General features: G+C 44.0%; 1 protein-coding gene across 1 annotated transcript in view; it reads left to right on the top strand.

Annotated features, from left to right (window-relative positions):
• The first annotated feature begins 204 nt into the window (after nt 1-204).
• The window catches only part of EHD4 (EH domain containing 4), a 98,963-nt gene continuing 87,685 nt past the window's right edge, over nt 205-11,482 (top strand). Inside the window, exon 1 of the mRNA XM_004380655.2 lies at nt 205-501. Within this exon, the coding sequence (XP_004380712.1) occupies nt 266-501 (236 nt within the window). The 5' untranslated portion in view covers nt 205-265. The remainder of the gene's footprint in view (nt 502-11,482) is intronic.

Raw genomic sequence — 11,482 nt, 5'->3', positions numbered from 1 at the left:
ATTTATTAAGAACCTCCTCTCCATTGGCTAGCGCTTCCACCGCGCTGGCAGGGGCCCAATGAAGAAGAACCTGAGAGAATACTTCTGAATAGTGAACGAGGGCCCGTGACGTAGAGGCCGGCGATTGGCTGCTGCGACGCGAGGCGGGGCCGCGCTCGGGCGGCAGCGAGCGCAGCTGGGACAGCTCAGTGTGAACCCGGGTGGGTCGAGCGGGGTGTGGGATCACCGAGTCGTGCGGGCGCAGAGCGGACCGGAGGGCGGCAAGATGTTCAGCTGGATGGGGCGGCAGGCGGGCGGGCGCGAGCGCGTGGGCGGCGCGGACACGGTGCAGACGGTGACCGGCGGCCTGCGCTCGCTCTACCTGCGCAAGGTGCTGCCGCTGGAGGAGGCGTACCGCTTCCACGAGTTCCACTCACCCGCGCTGGAGGACGCCGACTTCGAGAACAAGCCCATGATCCTGTTGGTGGGCCAGTACAGCACGGGCAAGACTACCTTCATCAGGTAAGCCCCTTGCCCGCCCCTCAGCCGGGCCTGGGACCCTGCCGCCACCACCTGGGACGGTCCTCCCCACGTGCGCGTGTTGTCACCAACTTCCCTCCGCCGTGAGCGTCCCGCGGCGCCCACTTCCCATCACCGAACCCCGTCGCCACTGCTTCCCACTCCAGCATCTGCGTGACCTCAGGTTCCCCCTCCTAGCGTGGAGCCCGGATGCCCGCAGCCCCACCCCCGGGCGCGGCCTCTTGGGTAGCGGCTGGCACTTCCCACACGGGCAGAGTTCCTGGAACCCGTTCCCCGCAGCCTCCGAGCGCTCCTTCCTGCTGTCAGAAGGACGCTTCTCTAGCTGGCTGTATCCTGCCCTCCTGGCCCCCATCCTGAGAGGGAGAGCGAGGCTGTAATAGCATCTTCTGATGAGGGAATGAGGCCTATGGCTGGAAATGGGACAGAGGTGCGGGCTGTCAGAGTGGGCTATAGGGTTATAGTTGGAGAGAGGAGCGCCTAACAGAGTGCCCGGCTCATAACTATTTACCAATGAGTGAATGGCAATAGTAGAGGATGTTGTCCATGTCCCCCGTCCCTTGGCGTCCTTGCATGTCACCCCCCACCACTGTTTCAGGGAAGGAGATAGACAGGCTCTTGCACGCCTCGCCTTTACCCAGCCATAGGAAGTGAGTCGCGCCCTGTGGAACTAAGGGGGAGTGTCGTGTTACTCTTTGTCAGTTTCCATTTCTTAGGTGGGTCGTTTCCTCATCGCTCACCCTTGACAACCGAAAATATTTGTCATGCCTGCTGTGTTGCCGAAAGCAAGCAATTGCCATGCATGCCCTGTGGTTCCAATCAAATTTGATAGGAAATAGTTTACACTGAAACAGATTGCTTTTTGAAGTGGCTATTTTATTTCCAAAGCAGCCAGTGTATGAAGACTTGTTTTCTTTGGTAAGGAGACTTGTTTTCTCCTTGGTTAAACCCTGTGTCAACTGAAGCAAAGTTACTGATCACTTCAGGTTTTGGTTCTGAGTTTTGGAAATTCTAACAGCCTCTTCATCATTGATGTTCAACAGGTGTTTGAGAAAGCCACATCTATATTTGGATGCATGCCATTGCTATTAAGTAGCAACCTCTTTCTCCACTCCAGTGACCTAAATAGCTCCTACAAATAGAGGACTAGTTGTCACTACAGGAAATATGTTAAATTCAAGCCTCCAGATACACTGTGAATGAATTTAGCAAAGCAAATACACTGTTTATTAAAATATAGTTCTAGACAATAAATTGAAAGTGAAGGAAGACTGAAGAAAATAATTTTAAAATTGCTTTTATTTGATGCTTATTAATAAGCTGAAAATGGTGTTAAATAGATCACCCCAGACGCTCAAAATGAACATAAAAATATTACAGTAACGAGTGCCTTAAAAGATAACAAACAGATAGTCTGTTTAAGGTCTCAGTAATAACTAGCCAGTTTTTAAGTACTTGGAATAATAAAGTATCATGGCCAAGTGGTATAAGAGTATTTTTGAAATATATAGAAATATATAGATGAAGAGAAAGGGCAAAGCATTGTTATAATGATAATACGTCAGACATTAGTAGTGGCATGTTCTGAGTACCCCAGGTGGTTTCCTGTTTGTCTCTGCCATGAGGGCCTTATTGTGCCCGTGTGTAATTAGGGAACCCGTCCTTGGTGTAGAACCAACCTGGAGGTGATGTAGCCTCTCTCAGCTTCCCAGCCTGGAGAAGAAGCAACTATGAGAAAAGAGCACACAACTCACAGGAACACGAATCCATCTTTTTTTTTTTTTTTTTCAGTTTACTATTCTAATATACATTTTTTCTCATTCTTTATTTCATTATTAGGGGGAATCTTTGTGAAATAGTTAAGCATAGTTTGAAGAGGAGTTCTGAGGTTTGACTCCTGGCAACTCCATCCACATCAACCACTTCTCAGTAGGCACCGGAGCCATGTGCAACCCCAGGGTGAGGGAGGAGTCACCTTATCAGGAAGCCCCTTGTTCTCCATGATGTCTCTGGCCTAATTGGCCTTACTGTTAGGCAGTGGGTGCAGGGTGGACCTGTGAGGTTAGAAGAAAATCAGGCTGGACAAGAAGACTGGTTAGGCCACAGGAGACCTGAGTATGGTTTCAGACTAGAGCTAGGTGGAGGAGATGTAGTTTCTGGAAGGAAAGCCCCAAGCAAAAGGTCAGACCTCCTAGGGATTCCTGTACTGGAGCTGGTGAGCAGACGGGTTCTGGTTTCTTCCTCATCCATGGCTATCTTTGATCTGTGGGTCAGAGGCCTGAGTTGTTTGCTTCTAGTGACTGAGCACAAGCTCATAGTTGGGTGTGCGGCGCACCTATCTACATAGTCCTAGATTCTTATCCACCTGGCGTCCTGCCGTGTCCCAAGAGGTCACTGATGACACAGAGCTAATGTGGAGGGAAACCTCTCCTTACCATCGAACTGCTCAGCAAAGCCTTTGGTGTCCATTCCACACCTTTGATGAAATCTTAGTTTTAATCTCTTTTTATTCCATGGCTGGAAAGAATTAAGCTGATTTTAGGGTCCCCATTAACACATGGTAGGCCAGGACATTCAATAGGAGTGGGACAATTAAGTGTATACCTTGTTCTCAGGAAAAGGTCTCCTAGATGGGGTGGGTGAAGAGCCTGGATATCAAGAAAATACATATACGCTTGCGTGGAGGATCATCAGGGGCCTAAGAGCAAGGAAGAGGATGGATAGAGGGAGGATGCTAGACTCTTTTCTCACCCAAATCACAAAACTGGCCCAAAAGGTTTCTTGGGTAACTGGGTGGGTGGTGGAGCCATTCACTGAGGTGGGGACACAAGAAGAGGAAGAGCAGGGCCATAATTAAGAGTTTACAGTTGTTGTGTTTAAGGAACCCTGGTGGCACAGTGGTTAACCACTCATCTGCTAACCAAAAGTTTGGTGGTTTGAACCCACCCACCAGCCTGGCGATCTGCTCCTGTAAGATTATATAGCCAAGGAAACCCTATGTGGCAATTCTCCTCTGTCACATGGGGTCTCTATGAGTGAAAATTCACTCGATGACGTCAACAACAAGAACGATTGTTGTGTTTAAGTGAGCACCCAAGTGGAGATGTTCACAAGCAGGTTGGACGTATGAGTCTGGAGCTTAGTGGGAATTCTGGACTGATTCACTGATTTCGGAGTGTCAGCATTTGGTAGCCAAGATCTGGGGAATAGAAACCAAGGATGGGACTCTGAGGAACACTGCTGTGTGTAGGGCATCTGGAAGAACTTGTGGAGCCACGGGGGGAAGTCACTGGAGAGGTGGAGGAATGCAGGGGAGTAGGGAGGCTTAGCACTATCTTAGGGCTCTTGGTTGCAAGTGACAGAGACCCACCTGAAAATGGCTTAAGTAAAAAGGTAAAAAAAAAAAAAAAATTTCATGAAACTGGCCAAACCAGGATGTGCTGGCTTCAGGCATGGCTGGGTGCAGGACTCCAGATGATGTCACCAGGACTCTGTGTCAGCTGTGCTGACTTCTTCATGTTGGTTCCTTCTCTGGCAGTTGCCCCTGTGGGTGGGGAGGCTGGCGTCATCAACTCCGGGCCATTCTGCCTGTTTTCCAGCCCCAGTGGAGTGGGGTGGTCAGCCCTCCAAACCATATGGACTAAGAGTGGGGGAGGGGCGCTGCTATTAAAAAACAAACCAAGGGAAATAGATGCTCAACAAGTGAAACAACAGATGACCCCCAGAAATGCCGGGGAAAGAGACGGTGTGGCCAGCAGTGTCACATACTTCTGGGAAAAGGATTGAAACAGAACCAGTGGATTAGCAGTCAGGAGGCCAGGGTGACATGTGCTAGAGCTGTGTCAGTAAGTGGTGGTGATGGAAGCCAGGTGGCCATGGATCGAGGAGGGTGTGGCAGATGAGGCATCCAATATAGCAAACTCTCAGGCACTGGGCCCTGAAGGGGAGGAACCATGCCCTGGTCACAGGCCTGACGGAGTTCTGTTAAAGATGAGCACCACCTCAGCAGGGTTAGAAGTTCAGAGAGGGGAGGCAGTAGAGGGGAGCAGCTGATGCTTCTGAAGGTTGAGAAGACGCAGGACATGGAGCAAGGATCCTGAGGAGGGAGGGGGAGCTCCAGGGCAGGGTGGGGTGTAGAGATGGCTGCACTTTTCAGTGCAAAAGACACTGCAGGTCTTGCTTGTCCACTCATTACGTCACCTACCTGACAAACAGCAGCCACTGTCAGAGGATAGGAGAAATGTATGGCCAAAAAAAAGTTTTTTTTAATTCAGCAAATTCTCTTCCTTAACTCACATCTAGAAATGTACTTCTAAAAGGCGTTTGATATATTTTCAAAACCTTGGTAAATTATGAGCTAGAAAGCCGTGGTTCCTGAAACTGGCTATGCGTCAGAATCGCCTGGAGACCTTTTGAAACATTCAGATCCCAGGGCCCCATCCCAGACCCCCTGAATCAGAATCCCTCGGTGAGGCTCAGAAATCTGGTTTTGTTTTTGTAAGTCATCTCTCAAAGTGATTCTTTGCAGCCTCCTCCAGGAAGCGTTTAGGAGCCATTGATAGATGAAGGTTCAGTTAGTGGAATTTTGACAATTAAACCATCAAGCCAGAAGAGGGTCCGCCTTGATCCAGAAGGAGGCTAACTTGGGTGGGCCTCCCACAGCATGTGGACCAAGCCCAATCTGTCCACATTTTTAGCAATGACTTTAGATGATGACATAGAAATCATGCTTACAGAACTGGAGATTATATAATAATATTAATAAATTGCTCTTCTACTTAATGTGATATGAAGAATATTTTCTCATGTCACTAAATAGTCTTCAAAAATAACTTCAATGACTGTATCAGATTCTATTGTACAGCTTGGAACATTTGGGTTGTTTCTCATTTTAGACTGTCATGCATAATGTCGCAATGAACATTTTTGGCCACATATCAGTTATATTTGTGATTACTTTGTCTCCTCTTATGTTTCATATTTTGTTGTACTGGGAAGTGGACACCCATATGAAGCTTCTAATTTTAACGGTAATGTCTTTGTTATTTCATCTGAAGATATGATACCAACTGTTGCATTAATATTTTATGACTTAATCACATTAATTATCTTTCACTAATTTTAAAAGGATTTTATTTGAAAAAATCAGTGTGGATATTGAGTTTTATTAAATACCTTTTTACCTTTTCTTTTATCCTGTGTTCGATGAAATTCAATTCTGAGAGATTATTAATAGGTGTTCCAAAAAAAGAAAAGTTTATGGTTAGATAACTTTGGGGAATGTTCTGTTCTATGGCCTCCTCGTGAAGATTTACAGTGTTCCCAGATCAAAGAGTTTACAACCGAAAGTCTGTAGTCAGATTTATAGATAGCAAGTTATAACATAGAGTAAAAACCTCAGTAAACGTTGAGTGAATGAATGGGCAAAAGGACTGTAAGAAATGGGTAGGCATGTTGCCTTTGATTCCAGTAAACTTCCTCTGTCTTTCTTCTTCCTTTTCTTCCCTTCCCCTTTTTTCCAGAACAGCGTGGAAGACGACAAGGCTGCAGGTAGGTGATGTCAGTAAGTTAGACAGCATGCTTTAAGCCCATCTCGGCCCTGAGTAGGTTAAATCCCACTGACAGTTGGAAAATCAAGATGTGAAAAGGCTTCAGCCAGCAAATTTCAGCTTCTTGGTTCAACAGGATAATTTCCATTCCTTTACTAGGTACAGCAGTTTCAAAGATGGCATTATCTGAACAAACAGTCCTTGTGACAATACATTAATGATTTAACTAAAGGAAAAATAAAAATGAAAATAACATTTAGGTTTCACACTTAAGGAAGATAAGAAGTTTTAAAATGGAAGTGAAGATAGGCCAAATTTAGTTTTTTAATAATTCAAAGAAGGTTAAATTTTTAAAGTAGCCGAGATGTGTGTTCAGGGATGTTTATTTCAGCATTATTTATAATAGCAAGAAATGGGAAATGAATTAAATGCCCAACAGTTAGGAAATGGCTAACTAAATTGAAACATAACCTGTTAACCCACTGCCATCGATCAGTTCCGACTCATAGTGACCCTATAGGACAGAGTAGAGCTTCCCCATAGGATTTCCAAGGGGCAGCTGGTGGATTCCAACTGCCAACCTTTTGGTTAGCAGCCGAACCCTTAACCACTGTACCACCAGGGCTCCAAATTGATACATATTCACCTTAAAATATTATGCAGCCATTAAAAAGTGTTTTCAAAGAATTTTTAATGGCGTGAGGAAAAATTAATAGTGAAAAATCTAGATAGAAAATTGTTTAAACACTTTGATCCAATGACTGGATGGAAATCTATCAAAATGCTAAGAGAGGTCATTAGCCTGTACGGATGTGGTCTTCTGCAAGTTAATTTGTCATAAGCACAGTTTTGTCTTCTATAGTAGTGCCTGCTCCAATGGCAGTGAGGGTGGAATAAATTGTCAGGGACAGATTACCCAATAGGCAAGATACACACGGGCTTAATTGTGTTTACCTTGCTTACTGTAAGCTGCTGCGTACCATGCTTACTGGCTAATCTGCCCGAGTGGAATGATAAAATGTATGTGTGAAATGCGTTATGAACTGTATGGCATGGTTTCCGAGTAATCTGTTGTTTGATGGTGTGATGGTTAAGGTTGTGTATCAACTTGACTGGGCCATGATTCTCAGTGGTCTGGCAGTTATATAATGATGTAGTTTGGCAGTTATATAATGATGTAGCCATCTTTCATGATCTGATCTGATATGATCAGCCAGTCAGTTGTAAAGGGAGTTTCCTTGGGGGTGTGGCCTGCATCTAATATGTATGGATATTCTGGCAAAACTCGCCTGCTTGCTCTGAATCCTGCATCTGGCTCATCATCATCTGACCTCGGTTTTTGGGACTTGAGCTAGCAGCCTGCCACGTGACCTGCCCATCTTGGGTTCGTCAGCCCCTGCAGCTATGTGAGTCAGGAGAAGCTTCTAGCCTGATGCCTGACCCACAGACTTGGGACTTGCCAGCTTCTACAACCATGTGAGCCATTTCCTTAAGATAAATCTCTCTCTATATATATATGTATGTATGTATATATTATGTTTGTATATATATGGAGCCCTGGTGGCGTAATGGTTAAGAGAGCTCAGCTGTTAACCAAATGTTGGCAGTTCAAATCTGCCAGCTGCTTCTTGGAAACCCTGTGAAGCAGTTATACTCTGTCCTATAGGGTTGCTATGAGTCAGAACCGACTCAACGGCACCTAACAATAACAACTGTATGTATATATCCATATATCTATATGCTTCACTGGTTTACTTCTCTAGAGAAGCCAGCCTAAGACATTTGGTACTGAGAGTGGTTCTAAAGAAACAAAAATAGTAAGGATGAGTTTTCTAAATTGGTTCTCAAGTCTGACTAGTCTTAAAGGGGCTGATGACTCGGCCTACAGTAGTAAAGAGGGCGCTGCTAATCCATGGCATGAGGTGGCGATATTAATATGCAAAATATCACCACCAACAGATCAAGTACTGGTGAGAAGCAAGGCTCTGAGTTTGATACTTTTCTACAATTTTGTCAGAATGAGAAGTATAGGGAAGCTGGTTAGCTGGTCATCCTTTTGCTAGACAAAAGGGTGAAAGAAAGGGATGAGCTCAGGGTTTCAGAGTCATACCTCAAGTACCATATAAAAGACCTCAAAGTTGCCACTTTTGCCCTAAAAGAAAGCCCTGTTTTTTTCCCAAATTATTTCAATCAGTTATAAATTTAGTCAGTTTATTAGTCACTTTATTTATTTATTATTATTGTTATTGTCATGCTTTAGGTGAAAGTTTACAGAGCAAATTCGTTTCCCATTCAGTAGTTTGTACATATAGTGTGTCATGACCTTGGTTTCATTCCCCCATGTGCCAGCACTCTCCCCATTTCTGCCTTGCGTCCCTCATTTTTTTTGTCCTGATTATCTTCCCCTTCTTATCGAATAACTGATTGTTCGAAGGAGTATGTTCCTCCCAGGTGTTATTGTTTACCTTATGTGCTTGTCTGTTGTTTGACTGGGAGTTGGTCTCCGTGAATGGCTTCAATTCTAGGTCAGAAGGGTGTCTTAGGGCCATAGTCTTGGGGGTTCCTCCTGTCTCTGTCAGACGGGCAAGCCCCGTCTTTTTTGTGAATTTGATTTTTTTTTGTTCTACAGTTTTCTCCTGGTCTGTCCAGGACCCTCTGTTGTGATCCCAGTCAGAGCAGTTGTGATAGTTGGGCACCATCTAGTTCTTCTGGTCTCAGGATCATGTAGTCTGTGGTTCATGTGGTCCACCAGTCCTTTGGAATAATTGCTCCCTTGAGTCTTTGGTCTCCTTGACTCTCCCTCACTCCAGACAGGAAGAGACCAATAGTTGTGTCTTAGATGGCCACTTGTAAGCTTTTAAGACCCCAGTCACTGCTTACCAAAGAAGGATGCAGAACACTGACTTTAGTACTGTGTTGTGCCAGTTGACATAGATTCTGGTCCTTTGTCTTCTAGCCTAGGAATTTCATCCTGTGAGGTGTTTGGTTATGTCTAAGAGGTTTCCGTGACTTTATCCCTTGTGTGCTCTACATGAGCCTCGCCTACAATCACATATGTAGAAATGTCTACCCCCAAACTTATATTTGCCAATGAGTGTGTTCCCTTACATCCTTCCATGCTTCTTGGAGTGTCTATCTGCCTATTTGTCCATTTGTAAATGATTGTTTGTTAATATGATTGCTGCAGGATTGTCTAAGCTATAGCAGTTACCATAGTTGCCCTTTATTCTTAACGTTTCTCTCAGTGTCCTCTCCTGCCTTGGTCATGTTATACTGACTTCCCCCATGTAATGTATTGCCTTTCCCTTCACCAATATTAACTTGTCTTCTGTCTAATTGGTAATTTTCCCTCCCTCCCATTCCTGTCCCTGGTAACCATCAAAGAATTTTTTTTTTCTCTTTTTTTCTCGTGTGTAAACCTTTTGTTGTTACTTTATAATAGTAGTCTCATATAGCATTTGTCTTTTTGTGATTGATTTATTTCACTCAGCATAATGTCCTCCAAATTCACCAGTGTTATGAGATGTTTTGCGGTTCATCATTATTCTTCATAGTTGCATAGTATTCCATTGTGTGTATATACCACGGTTTGTTATCCATTCATCTGTTGATGGGCACATAGGTTGTTTCCATCTTTTTGCTATTGGAAAATAGTGCTGCAATGAACATGGGTGTGCATATGTTCTATTTGTATCACGACTCATTTCACTAGGGTATATAGCTTTTTGAGGAAGTGCTGTATTATTTTCCAAAATTATTGTACCATTTTACATTCCCACCAACAGTGTATAAGAGTTCCAATCTCCCCACAACCTTGCCAACATTTGTTATTTTCTACTTTTTTGATTAGTGCCAGTAATGTGGGGGTGAGATGGTATCTCATTGTGGTTTTGATTTGCATCTCTCCAGTAGCTAATGATCACAGACATTTCTTCATATGTTTGTTAGCTGCCTGAATGTCTTCTTTGGTGAAGTGCCTGTTCATATCCTTTGCCCAATTTTTAATTGGATTGTTTTCTTTTTATTGTTCAGTTGTTGAAGTTTTCTGTAAATTTTAGACATTAGACCCATGTTGAATATGTCATAGCCAAAATTTTTTTCTCAGTCCATAGGTTCTCTTTTGACTCTTTTGGAGAAGTCTCTTGTTGAGCATAAATATTTAAGTTTTAGGAGGTCCCATTTATCTAGTTCAACTTGTGCTGTGTGCATGTTTTTAGTTATGTTTGATACTCTGCTTATGCCATATATTAGGGCTCCTGGCATTGTCCCATTTTTTTCCTCCATGATCATTATAGTTTTAGGTTTTATATTTAGGTCTTTGATCCAGTTTGAGTTAGTTTTTTGCGTATGGTATAAGGAATGGGCCGTTTCATTTTTTTTGCAAATGGACATCCAGTTTTGCCAGCACCATTTATTGAAGAGACTGTCTTTTCCCCCATTTAATGGTCTTCGGTACTTTATAGAAGATCAGTGGACCATGGGTGGATGGATTGAAAGCCTCATTTCTTGTAGTAACAGAGCTGATATTGCTGAAAACCAAACCCAGAGTCTTGTAAGAGTGGCTGAATTACAATGCCAACTGAATTCCCAACCTTGAATGGTGTCTGAAGTTAAAGTGAGGGTATTGATTGGGAAGAAATGGGATCCTGAAACTTGAAACAGAGACATATGGGCAGATAATCAGGAAGATGGGGACATTGAGCCCCTAAATTCCATTGAATCTCTCCTGCACACAGAACCAGCCCTTGTACTCCCATCTGAAGAGATTACTCCATCTTTGTCTGCTAAGCCACCCTCCCCAGTAAAATCATCATCCCTTCCATCCCGTCTGGTGAGATTAACCCAGCTGTGTCTGAAGAGCCTTTGTCTGAGTCATCACCTGGGGCATCACCTAGGGTAGATGCCTTACAGGACATTGCTGAATGTTCCCAGGAGCCACCCGCACCACCCATTTTTGCTTCTTGACCTATAACTAGACTTAAGTCCCAGTGAGCCCCAGAAGGTGAAGTACAAAGTGTGACCCGGGAGGAGTTATGCTATACTGCAAAAGAACTGCTTGACTTTTCTAATATATTCAAATAGAAACCTGGGATATATGTGTGCAGTGGCTAGTAAGGGTGTGGGATAATGGTGCAAGAAAGAAAGTTGGATCAGTCTGAGTTAATTGATATGGGCTCACTAAGCACAGATTTCTTCATTCAGTGTTTTAGCTTGAGAGGTTAGGAAAGGATCTAATAGTTTATTTGGTTGGGTTGCTGAAGCATGGATTATGCGGTGGCCTACACTAAATCAAGGTGAAGTACCAGACCTGCCTTGGTATACTGTAAAGAAGGTGTCATGGATTGAATTGTGTCCCCCAAAAAATGTGTGTAGCAACTTGGCTAGGTCATGATTCCCAGTATTATATGATTGTGTTA

The sequence above is a fragment of the Trichechus manatus genome, unplaced genomic scaffold (genome assembly GCF_000243295.1).
Source record: "Trichechus manatus latirostris isolate Lorelei unplaced genomic scaffold, TriManLat1.0 scaffold00076, whole genome shotgun sequence".
Classification (NCBI taxonomy): domain Eukaryota; kingdom Metazoa; phylum Chordata; class Mammalia; order Sirenia; family Trichechidae; genus Trichechus; species Trichechus manatus.
Note: the sequence above shows the minus strand (reverse complement) of the source record. Positions and strands in the feature narration are given on the sequence as shown.